This window comes from Galeopterus variegatus, unplaced genomic scaffold (assembly GCF_000696425.1).
Source record: "Galeopterus variegatus unplaced genomic scaffold, G_variegatus-3.0.2 Scaffold486, whole genome shotgun sequence".
NCBI lineage: Eukaryota > Metazoa > Chordata > Mammalia > Dermoptera > Cynocephalidae > Galeopterus > Galeopterus variegatus.
Window position 1 is genome coordinate 602267 of NW_007726597.1, and position 14664 is coordinate 616930.

The following is a 14664-nucleotide window of genomic DNA, read 5'->3' on the forward strand; positions in this document are numbered from 1 at the left end:
TTGAAAAAAAAAAGAAAAAAAATGTAAAACAGTACTCGTGTTAGCTAGTAGTGTAATTATTCTCACTCTCACCCACTCATGTCTTCAATTACCCATTGTCAAAGGACAAAATTACAACAGATTTAGAGATCTCAATTGGCTTTATTGCAATTCTAGAATCAGGCAACACTGCATTCCATAAACAGAATATGTGTTCCAATGAGCCAAGCAGAGGAGGTTGGTTTTATAGACAGAAAAAGCTGAAGAAAGCAGATACACCCATACAAGCCAGCAAAAAAAAAAAAAAAAAAAAAAAAAAAGCAAAACTAATTACAATAAAAAGAAAATAATTAAAAGAAAGCAGAAACAACAAAAGCGGATAGGTCATTTCAAAGTTACTTTCCTTGTAAAGTGGTAACAGGAAGACAGAACAATAGAAAAATAACTCACTAGTTTACATCAGGTTACTTCAGGCTATACTTTTTGTGTGAGGATTAAAGCAGTGGGAATTTCATAATCATGCCTATTGAAGATTTAAACTAGCCTGTTTGGGAAATTGGCTGTTTCTCTCCTAATTTCTCAGATCAGACCACAGTTAGGGTTGGTGATGTGGAAGTTAGCAGGGTTGACTCCATTTTGACTTTTAGTCTGGTCTTTTTGGTTCCAGTGCAGGAACTTAGTCCAGACTTAATCCAAGCCAGTTTAAAGTCTCCAATAGGTAAGATAATGAAGTTCCCTCTGCTTTAATCTTTACACAAAAGAGACAGCCTGAAATGTACCTGATGTTTTCTATTGTTCTGTCTTCCTGTCCCCCACCTTACTAGGAAACGACCAATCCGCTTTTTGTTGTTTCTTCTTCTTTTTTTTTTTTTTTTTAAAGATGATCGGTAAGGGGATCTTAACCCTTGACTTGGTGTTGACAGCACCACGCTCTCCCAATTGAGCTAACCGGCCATCCCTATATGGGATCCGAACCCGTGGCCTTGGTGTTATCAGCACCACACTCTCCCGAGTGAACCACGGGCCGGCCCTTGTTTCTTCTTTCTTTAAGAGCTTTTTTCTGTCTATAAAACCAACCTCCTCTGCTTGGCTCATTGGAACACTTATTCTATGTTATGGAATGAAGTGTTGCCTGATTCTAGAATCGCAATAAGGCCAATTGAGATCTTCAACTAAATTTGTTGTAATTTTGTTCTTTGACAAGGACCATCTCCCATGATCACCTGTAAACCTCATGATAGTAGGTGCTGCTGCACAGCCCAGTCTTTAGAGCACAGACAAGACACCCAGGTGGCGTGTAATAAGTGTTGGTTATTATTAAGGTGGTGCAAAAAGAGCCATGCGGGGGCCCTTTCTCTAAATAAGCAGGCACAAAAGCTGTTGAGGGTGCGGTATTTTATTGAGTCACTTACACGTCAGCTTCCCATGGAAACTGGACAAGCAGACGGCGAAGGCTTGGAGCAGGCAAAGCGGAAAGCGGAAGTCCATGGTGAAAGCGTCTGGGGCCACGCGGCCAAACTGGAGCACCAGGTAGTCCGCTGAGGAGGAAGTCAGGAAATAAGCCTTAGCCAGACATTTCCATCTTCCTGCCTCCGAACTGCGAGAACTACGACTCCTAAGACGCTGTGCGGCGCCCTTACTAAGCCTGGAAACCCCCTGACGGCCGTGTAAACTACAATTCCCAATAGGCTTTGCAATAGCATAGCGTCTGCCCTGCCTAGAAAAACGCTCAAGTGCTGATGGGAGAAGTAGTTCTCCTCCGTTCCTGCCCAGTTAAGCCGGTTCCCTGGAACTCATGGTCATCCGGATTCACTATCTGGAAGTTCTTGACTGAGGCCAGAGTGACTCGACCATGAAAACTGAGCACGTAGAAGTCCTGGTCGCTCCACGACGGGGCTCTGTTTTGCAGCAGGACCAGCCCCTGGCTAGCTCCCCGTTGGAGGCGACTCAGTAGTGACTCCTGTTTCTAGAAGGTGAAGTAGGGGCCGTGGTTTGTTAATTTACCACCCACCAGCTTTTTTTCCTCCGGAAGCAGAACTTTTGAGTCTCAAGTCTTTACTCACTGAGACACGGGAGTCTGACAAAGTCCTCCAGGCTTCACGTGTGACCTGCAACCCAGTGGCCCCCTCCTTCCCTGGGGTCTAGGAGGACGGGCCCCCAGCCCTCCACTGACCCAGAGATTCTCGGCCCTGGAGACTCACGTTTTGTGGCTGGACGCTAATTCTCTTGTTCTGGCCGTCAGTTCCTGGGAGGATCACAGTCATTTTCCGAGGCTCCCATCCCAAGACGTTGGTCTCCTGGGAGTATTATATTCCAGCTGGCCTGGCTCTTTCTCCTTCCCTGCCGTCCTGCCCCATTGTCTCTCGTCCCCGGGACACTCACATAACACACAACTCCCAGCTCCTCTCTGATCCGGGCAGTCTCTGGGAAGGAATTCTTCCGGCCGGGTTTCACCCCGTTGTCGAAGGTGGTGAACTTGGTGCCCAAAACATTGGATCTGCTGCCGGAAGGGTGTGGATAGAATAAAAGTAATTGTTACTCTTTGGCTGTGCAAGTACTTTCCCAAGTCATGTCATCGACTCTTTTCACCAATCATGCTCCCACCCTGCCCCCCTTTTATTTTTGTTGGCTCCACCCAGTACCAGGATCCAAACCCTTGACGTTGGTGTTATCAGCAGTGTGCTCTACCAAGTGAACTAATTAGCCAGCCTTCTGCCCTCCTTTCTTTTTTTGAGCCATGTGTTTTAGCCTCCTACTTTGGCCCTTCAGTAACACTCTTCCCTCTAGGAAGCAAGAACTCACACATCTCAGGCTTCTTCTCTCACAGGAACTGAGAGTCCCAGCCTCCTCCTTCTCAAAATGTGAAATGTCTTAAATGCCAGCCTGTGCTCCAAAGCTTTCAGCTCTTCTATTCCCAACCACCCTTGGTATACAATCTGAAGAACTACAAAACCCGTCAGGTCCTAGAGCAGGTGAACTTGTACTCTGGTCCTGTTGGAAATATAGTTCACTTGTCTCTTTCTTCCTCAGGCTCCCTGCTACCTCTTTCTCCGGACACATCAGGGCTCTGCCCACCTGGCTTTGCCTACAAAGTTGTCCCCATTCCGAGACATTGCCGCGGAGTCCAGGGAGATGAGCTCATTAGCAGCTTTGCTCCTCCTCCTCTTTCACCCAGGCAGGAGGAAGTGCTGTGGACGGGAGGAACAGCCCATCAGAGTGAGTTTCTGGCATCTGGCTAGAGCTACGAGTCCAAAGACAATAAAACCCATGTCCCATGACAAAGGAGAGGGTGATGGCACAATAAGCGTCCCAGCTCTTGCTGGGAGATGATTCTCACTGAAGGAAGCCATCTGCTGGGTCCTGAAGGGGAACTTCACATCTTAATATTGCCCCCCTCACTCCTTCCGCCAATGGGTCTAGGTTTGGGACTCAGCCCAGGCGGGGGCAAGGCTTGACTGTAACAGGTAGGGCCTGCTTTGGAGAATGGAGAAAAGTCTCATTTAGACCATCGCAGCAGGACATTGGTAGGCATTTCATCCAGGAAAAGTGGGTCTGGCTCTTAGAAGAGGAAAAGCCTCTTTCTGGGAAAGAGAGGGCACCCTGAGGAGAAGAGACCACACTGAGAGAGGAATGGCCGACTCAGAAGCCCGTGGCTTGGCTCTGGAATGGAAAATCCACGAGAGGAAGGGGTTGCTTCCTGGGGCTGGGACTTATCCTAGGATGGAGTGGGTCCCGATAGCAAAGAACTCTGAGGGACCAGACTTAGAACAATGAAGAAGGGACTGACACACCTTGAGAGGAGTGTAATGGGTGGGACTTTAGACCCTGAGAGAGCGTGGCCTGACTTTGGGAAAGGCAGGCCGAAACCTAGAGTGTACAGGGATTAGTTATGGGATCTGTAGGGCCTATGCCATTAGTCTCTACAAAGAGAACATTCTAGTTCTGGGAGAGGCAGGGCTTGACACTGGAGTTGATAGGTCCTAGCTCTATGACGAGGAAGGCCTGGATTGGTGAAAGTCTTCACCTTGCTCAGAAAGGGGCGGGACTTGCCCCTGGGAGGCGGGGGTTGCTCCAGAGGCTGTGGGGACTGAAGGGCCAAAGGGACTGGACCGCACCTGCCGGCCACCGGCCGCCTCCAGGTAGAGGTAGTAATAAGGGAACATGAACTCTTCTACGACGCGCTTGTCGCAGTTGATGCAGCACTGTACTGCGCAGCCCCACGGTGCCTGCCACAGCACATACCCTCCATGTTTTCGCCCAGCCCAGGGCCCGGGGTGCGGATTGACCAGAGGGCTGCGCTCCCCACATCTCTGCTGCCAGTGCCGCCCTCGCCTTCCGACACCTCGTAGGTCGCGGTTAGGAAGTTCGTCGCTGCAGACTCCAACTTTTCTTTCTCCTCTTCGGAATCTTTGCCCTAGCCCACGTGCCAAATTCAAAGTTGGAGAACAGCCAGGCTCTTAGCCTTGCCAACTACTGATTAGCCATCCCAGCTCAGGTTTACACCCTCTCCCTCCTATGTTTTCTGCCCATTGGTCAAACATCTCAGCAGCCTGCCCAGCCAAGCTCTCAACATCAGTTAATTGACCAAATGTATTTGCTTCTTTCTGCAGTCACACCCACTCCACTCTACTGAGTGGAGAATCCCTTTGGGAGCACTGCCCGTTCGCTACAACCAGTGCTATTTGCTATAGATAACACACAATACACCCCGAGCTACCCCAAGTGAAACCATCTACTGCACTTTCACCAGCACCCAAGTGAATGTCAGCTGGCTCTTCCCTATCACTACTCCGCTCTCTCCGAAGATCGCTGCCTTTCCAAGGGCAGTAGTTTTGGGTTTTTTTGTTTTTTGTTTTTTTTTCCAATTGTGCTCCTTTTGAAGCAGGGGCTGCATTTTTTTTTTTTTTAAAGATGACCGGTAAGGGGATCTCAACCCTTCGCTTGGTGTTGTCAGCACCACACTCAGCCAGTGAGCGAACCGGCCATCCCTATATGGGATCAGAACCCGGGGCCTTGGTGTTATCAGCACCGCACTCTCCCGAGCGAGCCACGGGCCAGCCCTACAATGGGATATTATAAAGGAATTAAAAGGAATGAAGTACTAATAATGCTACAACATGGATGAACCTTAAAAGTTGCTAAGTGGGCCTCTCAGTTAGCTAGATTGGTTAGAGTGTGGTGTTGTAACACCAAGGTCAAGGGTTCAGATCCCCCTACCTGCCAGCCGCCAAAAAAAAACCTTGCTGAGTAATCTCTTCTGAGTCTTCACACTTCACAGTCCAAAGAAAAGAAAGCAGGGGTGGGGGGTGGGGGAGGTGGAATACTCGCTGAGTGAAAGAAGCCAGACACAAAAGACCACATACTGTGTTGTTGAAATGTCCAGAGATGACCCCTGAAGAAAGCAGGGACAGAAAGTGGGTTCATGGGCCGGCCTGTGGCTCACTCGGGAGAGTGCGGTGCTGAGAACACTGGGGTCGCTGAGTGAAAGAAGCCAGACACAAAAGACCACATACTGTGTTGTTGAAATGTCCAGAGATGACCCCTGAAGACCAGCCCGTGGCTCACTCGGGAGAGTGCGGTGCTGATAACACCAAGGCCACGGGTTCAGATCCTATATAGGGATGGCCGGTTCGCTCACTGGCTGAGCGTGGTGCTGACAACACCAAGCCAAGGGTTAAGATCCCCTTAACGGTCATCTTTTAAAAAAAAAATAAATAAATAAATAAAATAAAATTGTGGTGATGATTGCACAACTTATAAATATACTAAAAACCGTGAAATTGTAAACTTTAAATGGGTGTATTGTGTGGTATGTGAATTATATCTCAAGCTGTTACCCAAAAAAGGGGAGGATTTGTGGCATGGAAAAGTGGACCAGATTTCCCCCTGATGTTCCCGAAATTACCAGGTTGTTGGCGGGCTGTCCAACATCTGCATCGAGTTCCTGGAGGCTCTTTATACGGTGGGAGAGAGACGGGAACATCCTCCACGGAGACTTCCTCCAACTCCGGATCAGAACTGTCTGGGAGCCAGAATAGGGTGGGGTACCGGGAATCCTGAGGACGGGGGAAGGAAAGGCTGAAGGCTCGGATTCCTGGGTGTTGGAGGAGGCTCAGGATGTGAACTCCTTGGTGTGAGGAAGAAGAGGAGTGGGGTCCTGAACTCCTGAGTCCTTTGCAGAGCAAGGATTGAGGTCCCAGACTCTTGGGTTCTAGTGGGAGTGGAGTTCTGGGGTAGGTGGCTCAAGGACTCGAGGTTACCTGCTTCTGTAGACGACGCCAGGGAGCTGCGTGCGCCGCTGCCATTTCCACTGCAGTTCACAGTGCCCGGGGCACTGCGGGCGACAGAACGCAGACGTGCCTCTGGCACGTTCTCCTGAAGGGAAGGGTCCCAAGGCCTGGGAGAAGTGCTGCAAGGCCCATCAAACGATCTACAAATCACAATCCTCTGTGAACATCTGCTTCCTCACTCGGCTTCCAGACATCGCCCCGATTCTTTGGACACCCGGACCCCGAGACTCACCCAGAACTCAGACTCCATCCTAAGGCTCAAACAAGCACAGCTCCGCGGCTAAATTGTTGCGGGTTCCGTGTGTAAACAGTCCCGTGCCACGTTCTCATAGTCTCTGCAGGACTTCTCTGAGTTACCCGATTCCAGTCCCACGCTCTGCCTGGCCCGGCCCCGAGACTCCCTCCTACCTGCCTCCGCGATCCCCGGGCGGTCCCCGGCTCTCCCAGGCTCCACTCTCGCCCTCCGCCAACCCCAATCGCCGAGTTCCCTCAGGCCCCACCTTCCAGTTACAGCACGTCCCGCCCCCGCGCTCTCTCTAGCCGGGTCCAGAACCCTCGCAGGTCCCGCTCCTGCGGTCCCCCAGGTCCTGCTCTCAAGCTCTACTGGGCTCCGCCCAGAGGCTCTGCCGGGGCCCGCCCCCATCTTCTACCAATGCCCAGCCCTAGGCCCCCACTAGGCCCCGCCCCTCTGACTCCCACTAGGCCCCGCCCCCGGGCTCCCACAGGCCCCTCCTTCCAGACCAAAGACGCCCCCAAGCCTTAGGAGCCTTTCCTCGCCTCTGTCGCGCGGGAGGCGCTCCTCCCGGTGCCGCGGTCGCCGGGTCCGCAGGGAAACATCAGGATTGGAAACGTCGTTGTTGCTTCTTCTGAAATAGCTGCCTCTGCGGGAACGGGAGGGTGGGGGGCAGCAAGCAGACGGGAAGACGGGGGCGAGGTGCGGCCTGGGGTAAAGGGAGGCGTGCAATGGTGGAAGAGTCTGTAAACCTTCTCCTCCACTGGGTCCCAGGTGTCCAGGACCTCAGTCCCCAACCCCTCCTCCCTCAGATCCAGCGGTCCTGGCACTCAGTTCCCTCCTTTCCTAGGACCGAGGAGTCTTACCCTCTAGAACCCTTGTTTCTTAGACATTTTGGAGTCTCATTACCAGGGTTTGCTTTTTTAGGACCTGAATTCCTATTTTCTCATTTCCCAGTTGGAGAACTTGAGGCCCAGAGAGAGCCAACATGGGCCAAAAGTCCCAGAGCAGGTCCTGGGCATGGGGTTTCTGGGAAGGTGTGAAAGATGGAAGAGTAGGAGTGGCAAGATTCCTGCACACTGTCCCTGCTGTTCCAGCTCCTGCAGCCTCAGGGCAGCGAGCTCATCCCCTAGGGTCCTGAGAGAGAGAGATGTAGGCTAATGGTGACAGCAAGCAGGACATGCTGATCGCCCAAGGGCCTCTCCTTCCCCTCTTGCCCACTGCCCAACTTAGGTTCTGAGCATATGTGAGGTCACAGAAGGTGCAGAACCTCAGCCTGCTCTACCAGTTTTGAAGAAGCTCTTTCTTAACAAATTGGCCAGTCTAGAATCCAGAAGTCAGAGATCCCAGATCCCTCTTGTCTCAGGACTCAGGAGTCTGGGCCTTTAGCCCCTCTTCTTTCAGACCCACTCCCTCCCTTTAGGACCCAGGAGTTCAGGTCTCCAGCCCCTTCCCACAAGGCTGATGGTGCTGAATCTGCAAACTTGGTTACGATCCCAGAGCTGAGTGCGTGGGCGCACAATCGCGCCTTAACTACCCCTTTCCACCTCTATCCCCACCCCTGCCCATCCTTTCCCCACTTGCTCTTTCTTCCGTGTCTCATTCTCCTGAGACATTCTGGAGAAGCAAGAATGAGGAGTCACGACCCAGAGCCAACATCTCAGTGGACTCTGCCCTCCAACACCTGATCCTAAGCCTTACATTTTCTCCTGGACCCAGGCAACCTGAATCCCAGCACCCATTCCTGGCAAGGACCCAGTAGCCTGTTTCCAGCTTTTCTTGCTATCGGGGGAAACCCAGCTCTCCTTCTTCCAAATACTTAACACTCCCCTGCACCCAGGCATTGGAACTCAGGACTATGGGCCCCAAACACCTGACCCCCAGTGTACGCAGACCCCCCACTGCCAGCCTGCCTGGGATCCTAGAGACTCTCGCTCCTCCCCTCGTGCCTGGTGCCTGGCGCCTGGCGAGACTGCTCGTGTTCGTGCCTCAGTGCTTCACCTCTCTGGACAATCTCTAAACATACCTAATCCTCTCTTTGGGAGCTGGGGACCTAATCTCTGGGTTTCTGGGAAGTAAGCAAGAGAAGAAAGAGGGCTCAGAGGGAATGGGGGAATTCCTACTGAGCCTGCCCTAGTCCCTTCCCTCCTGGGCCCTCACGCTCCACTTCCAACAAAGCAGCGATCCCCGGCCACCGCTGAAGCCGGGCAGCCCTGCTCCCGGGATTCTGAGTTAGCATGGCGCGCGGGTGTTCCTTAAAGAGACTCGAGAGAGGCCGCCTCGCAGTCTCGCTCTGCACATCTCTTACAAGGTAGGCTGTGCAATTAATTGCTACCGAGCTGTAACTTGCAGGCACTTCTTGGGGCAAAAATAAATGGGAAAACTACAACTCCCATGAGGCAAAGGGACCAAGACGCCCGCAGAAGTTGCCTTATTGTCCCCGTGCCCGCAGGTAGTTGTAGTCCTCTTTGAAAGGCTCCGCTCTCTTTTTGCCTAAATGGCAGGAAATGCGGCATCAAGAGGCTGGGCTTTCGAGAAAGGAGGCGAGACTTTCGAGAAAAGGCGAGAGACTTCGGCAAGGGGCGGGGCCGCTAGATGCAGACGAAAGGGCCGGAGCCAGCGTGGACCAATCAGAGTTTGGGGGCGTGGACTCTGCTGGAAAGTGGGCGTGGCCTGGGGGAAATTACCGACAACGTACCCAGGTCCTTGCTGGAGAAAAAGCCCTTCTCGGTGAAAGAGAGGTGAGGGTTTAGTATTCCCGACTCTCGGGTCCTGGGGAGGATGGGGGCCAGAGGACTGGAAAACTGGGTCCCGGAAGAGGATGGGCAGGTGCCAGTACTTATAGGTTCTTGGGAAATAGGAGGCTGGGGGCGTGGACTCTTGAGTCTGCGGGAGGAGAAGGCCGAGATTCTGGATTCCTGAGTCTGAGGGATGCGGGTGTTGGGAGCCGGGACTCCTGGGTCCGAGGACCCGGACTTCTGTGTCGGAGGAAGGGAAGGCTTGGAGGCCTGGAATCTTGGGTCCCGGGTAACGAAACGCTTTGAGTCCTGATTCTTGAAAGCGTGGGGGGCGGTGCTGAGGGCACAGACTCCTGGGTCCAAGAGCGTAGCGGGCTTGGGACAGACATTATCCATTATCCAGCTCTCCGCCGCTCACAGACCACGCCGCCATGCCTCCCTGTGGGCCCCGCGGAGCCCTCCTTTTCCTGCCTCGGCCGCTGCTGCTGCTGCTGCTGCTGCGCGCTGTGCTGGCCGTGCCTCTGGAGCGGGCGGCGCCCAACAAGGAGCAGAGCCCCGCGACCGACAGCCCGGTGAGTGGCCCTGCTCTGTCTCCATCCAGGTGTTTGCAGGGCTACTAAATTCCCGCGAACTCCCGTGGCCCCTGAGTGGATGCTCCAGTGACTCCCTGGCCTCACCGTTGTGCCTTGTCATTTGCCTGCCATTCTTTGCAGTATCGGGGGTTTGACTTGGTTAAAAGCTGGAGGTCCCTGACTCTGAGGTGTGGAAAATCGGGTCATCTTTTAAGAGAAAAATTTGTATTACTCCCTGCCTAAACCTCTCTGTTCTTTTAAGATCCTCCCCATCCCAGAAGGGAAAAAAAAAAAAAAAAAGAACTACATTTCCCAGTAGCACCATGAGCAGTTGACATTAAGTAGCTGGGGTGTTCTTACTTCATGGGGCTCATGGGAATTGTAGTTTAAATTAGGAAAGGACACACGGACTGCTCATTTATTAATTCCTTTTTTTTTTTTTTAATTTTATTTTGTCGATATACAATGTGGTTGATTATTGTGGCCCATTACCTCATTTATTAATTCCAACGCGTGTTTATTGAATCCTATGAAACCTTAGTTTTTAGGGGATTTGGAACTTTAAGGATCCTGAAGACCAATGCCCTGTTTTGTGGCCTGAATCTTCCTGTGGCTTCCCCTAGGAATGGGCAGGTCCTTACCTCCTGGGAAAGGTCATTGTATGCTCCTGTATGGCAGGCTCCCACCCAGTGAGTTAGGCGTCTGTTCTGTGTAATCTTTACAGACACAGAAGGGCACCTTTGAGTCCCCTTTCCCTTCATTCATTCCACACATTTCTTGAGTATCTTCTAAGAGCTGGGCACAGTGCTAGTCACTGGGACATAGCCATGGGCAAGCCCCATGCCCTCATGGACCAGCTGGTTCCCTGGGAGACAAAGAGCAAGGCTCTATGAGAATGGACACCAGGGGTGATGGTCAGGGAGGAAGGGATGCATGAGTTGAGTTCTGAAGTGGAGGGAGATGTTAGGTCAAGAGCAGGGAAGAGAGGAAGTAGAGGGGAAGAGCATTCCAGGCAGAGGGAACAGCCTGGGCAAAGGCTGTGTGGTAGAAGAGAGCAGGGTGAATTGAGGGATTTCAAGGAGGCCAGTGTGGCTGGAGCAGACAGGTGAGGGGCAGAGGGGTGAGAGATCATCTGGGATCTTGTGGGCCATGGTAGAGAATGTATTCTTTATTCTAAGGCTAATAGAAAGAACAGAAAATTATAAACATCAGTGAAAACAACAACAATCATAATAACATTAACAATCCCCACCAAATCGCAGGCACTTTGTTAAGTATTTAAGGATATTAATTCCATCTAATTCTCACGAAAGCTCTATGAGGTGGGTACTCATTAACCTTACTTTATGGTTGAGGAAACCGTGGCACAGACTGGTTAAGTAACTTGCCCAAGATCTAAGATAGCCTGATTTAGCAAATAAAAATACAAGACATCCAGTTAAATTTGAATGTCAGATAAAGAATGAATAATTGTTAATACAAGTGTGCCCCACACAATATACTTACACTAAAAGTTATTCTTTGATTTTCTGAATTTTAAATTTACTGGGTATCCTGGCAGGCCTACCAAAGTCACAGAGCTTAGTAAGTGGCAGATTTGGGATTCCAGTCCACTGTGTTTGGCTGAATAATGGCCCCAAAAATGTCCACTGCCCTAATCCCCCAGAACCTGTGAATATGTTGCCTTAGGTGGCTTTGCAGCTTTGATTAAGTTAAGAATCAGAGGTGGGGCGATTATCCTGGTAGACCCAGCATAATCACAAGGACCTGGGCCGGCCCCTGGCTCACTTGGGAGAGCGTGGTGCTGACAACACCAAGTCAAGGGTTAAGATCCCCTTACCAGTCATCTTTTTAGAAAAGAAAAAAGGGAGAGTGTGGTGCTGATAATCACAAGGATCCTTATTGAAAGGGAAGCGGGAGGGTTAGTCAGACAAGGAAAGGTGACTACAGAAGCAGAGGTCAGAGTGATGCAGGGCCATGAGCCAGTGACCGCGGTCAACCTCTGGAGATTGGAAAAGGTAAGAAACAGATTCTCCCCTAGAGCACCCAGAAGGAGCGCAGTCCTGCTGGCCCATTTTGGACTTCTGACCTCCAGAATTCTAAGAGAATAAATTTGTGTTGATTTAAGCCACTAAGCTTGTGATACTTTGTTACAGCAGCCACACGAAAGTAATACACCCACAATGGCATAGCTGGATGATCCAAAATATGTAATAGTAATGATAAGGCACACCTACCGTATGCTCATCGATCTATGTAATAATAGCTGTAGTAGACTGAATATCTTCTCTACCCTCTTCATTGTGCCAGGCAGTTTATCTCACCTACTTTTCACTACAGCTCTGGGAGGTAGAAAATACCTTGCCTATTTTACAAATAGAAAGAGCAAGGCCCAGGGAGCATAAAATGCCACCCAGCTATGCATGGCAGGGATAAGACCAGGAGGCCAGGGATTTTTGTCTGTCTTGTTCACGTGCTGTCTTCCCTAGGACACTGCGCGGCACATGATAGGGGCTTGTAAATGCTTATCGAATGAGCGAATGGATGGATTGATGAATGGATGAATGAAGTTATATTTCACTGCTTCCTAACAAAGTTATGTCCCTTCTAAGCACCAACTCTGAGGGGCAGTGTTGGGCTGGGGTGTTCACCCATATGATATTCATTTCATCTGTGCTATAGACCTAGGAAGAGGAGAAAACTGTAGCCCACGGGGACAAGGAAAGGTGACTACAGAAGCAGAGGTCAGAGTGATGCAGGGCCATGAGCCAGTGACCACGGTCAACCTCTGGAGATTGGAAAAGGTAAGGAACAGATTCTCCCCTAGAGCACCCAGAAGGAGCGCAGTCCTGCTAGCCCATTTTGGACTTCTGACCTCCAGAATTCTAAGAGAATAAATTTGTGTTGATTTAAGCCACTAAGCTTGTGATACTTTGTTCCAGCAGCCACACGAAAGTAATACACCCACAATGGCATAGCTGGATGATCCAAGATATGTAATAGTAATGATAAGGCACACCTACCGTATGCTCATCGATCTATGTAATAATAGCTGTAGTAGACTGAATATCTTCTCTACCCTCTTCATTGTGCCAGGCAGTTTATCTCACCTACTTTTCACTACAGCTCTGGGAGGTAGAAAATACCTTGCCTATTTTACAAATAGAAAGAGCAAGGCCCAGGGAGCATAAAATGCCACCCAACTATGCATGGCAGGGATAAGACCAGGAGGCCAGGGATTTTTGTCTGTCTTGTTCACGTGCTGTCTTCCCTAGGACACTGCGCGGCACATGATAGGGGCTTGTAAATGCTTATCGAATGAGCGAATGGATGGATTGATGAATGGATGAATGAAGTTATATTTCACTGCTTCCTAACAAAGTTATGTCCCTTCTAAGCACCAACTCTGAGGGGCAGTGTTGGGCTGGGGTGTTCACCCATATGATATTCATTTCATCTGTGCTATAGACCTAGGAAGAGGAGAAAACTGTAGCCCACGGGGTCAGGCAATTTGCTTGGGGTTATACAGCAGATGGACTTTGAACTGGAGTCTGCTTGCCTGAAGCCTTTGTCCTATGAGATAGGCCACCTGCTCCACACGGAGGGTCCCTGGGTCACTCAGCAGCTTCCCAGGGGAGGAACCGGAGACAGGGTGGGAGCTGGGGCTACTATGTCCATCCTTGTCGCCTCAGGACACAGGTCTGTACTACCACCGGTACCTCCAGGAGGTCATCAATGTGCTGGAGACAGACGGGCACTTCCGTGAGAAGCTGCAGGCTGCCAACGCCGAGGACATCAAGGTGCAGTTAGGGGTGGTGGGGGTGATGGGAAGGGATGTGAGCTCTCAGGGAAGTTCTGAAAAGGACTGGGTTTCCCGAAGGAGCCCCATGACTCCAGCTCTGCCCATGTTCTAGAGATTGCGACTCTGGGTCACACAGCTGGGAAGGGATTTGGGGAACACAGAACATGTGGTTAAATATGGAGTTGGGAGGGCAGGCTTCCAGTCTTGGCTGTACCTGTACCACTTACCAGCTATGGGATCTCGCCTTGCTGTGCCTGTTTCACAATCGGTAAGATGGGGTTAATAATGGAAACTGCCTCATGGGGTTCAGGTAGGGATCATCCAAGGGAAAACAAAGGGTTTTGATGTGCACAGTAGCAGTCCTCGGTAAGTGTCCCATGAGGGTTGATTCAATGGAGTGCTTAGTGCAGTGCCTTCTACAGAGGAAGATTTCAAAATATGGGAGATGCTAGTATCACATCACCACCAACTCTCATGTTAGGCTTCCAGAGGAGCCACAACTGTCTCCATTTCACAGAGGAAGACACCGAAGCCTTGGTAGCAGTGTTTGTCCTTCCCATGGGCCTGGGTTTCATCCAGGCTTGGCTGATTCCAGAGCCCCAGGACCCCCACCCCTCTCCTGCCTCCCACGCAGCATCCCCTCAGAAATGTGAGGAGACAGGGCTGCCTGACCCAGGTCCCTGCCCCAACACTCATTCAGGTGCACATTGAAATGTCCCTCCCAGGGCCGGCCCGTGGCTCACTCGGGAGAGTGCGGTGCTGATAACACCAAGGCCGCGGGTTCGGATCCCATATAGGGATGGCCGGTTCGCTCACTGGCTGAGCGTGGTGCTGACAACACCAAGTCAAGGGTTAAGATCCCCTTACCGGTCATCTTTTTAAAAAAAATTTAAAAAAAAGAAAGAAATGTCCCTCCTAGAGGAGCCACCGGACATGCCAGCCCTGAGTTCTCCAAATACCTGAGCCCAGGACAGGCCCCAGGGCAGGGACCGGTAGGAGGTGGCTCTAGTCCTCCCAGAAGCCCACCAGCATTCCTGGAGCTCTCTCCTGT

The 14664-nt window shown here is 51.1% G+C and overlaps 2 protein-coding genes across 3 annotated transcripts in view; one reads left to right on the plus strand and one right to left on the minus strand.

Annotated features, from left to right (window-relative positions):
* Nucleotides 1-1355: 1355 nt before the first annotated feature.
* TULP2 (tubby like protein 2) lies at nucleotides 1356-8740 on the minus strand. The gene is given in 11 exon segments (XM_008569333.1): nucleotides 1356-1517; nucleotides 1777-1945; nucleotides 2181-2276; nucleotides 2362-2476; nucleotides 3055-3167; nucleotides 4095-4393; nucleotides 5885-6119; nucleotides 6121-6436; nucleotides 7037-7210; nucleotides 7582-7638; nucleotides 8625-8740. Coding segments are annotated over 11 exon segments (1824 nt in total). The 3' UTR covers nucleotides 1356-1383.
* Nucleotides 8741-8920: 180 nt separating this feature from the next.
* The window catches only part of NUCB1 (nucleobindin 1), a 28037-nt gene continuing 22293 nt past the window's right edge, over nucleotides 8921-14664 (plus strand). The window contains exons 1-3 of one of the 2 annotated variants that reach the window (XM_008569311.1): nucleotides 8921-9242; nucleotides 9660-9811; nucleotides 13504-13611. In XM_008569311.1, the coding sequence (XP_008567533.1) occupies nucleotides 9671-9811; nucleotides 13504-13611 (249 nt within the window). In that variant the 5' untranslated portion in view covers nucleotides 8921-9242; nucleotides 9660-9670. Of the gene's footprint in view, nucleotides 9243-9642; nucleotides 9812-13503; nucleotides 13612-14664 lie in introns of both variants that reach the window. The other variant, XM_008569310.1, reaches the window with a different exon arrangement.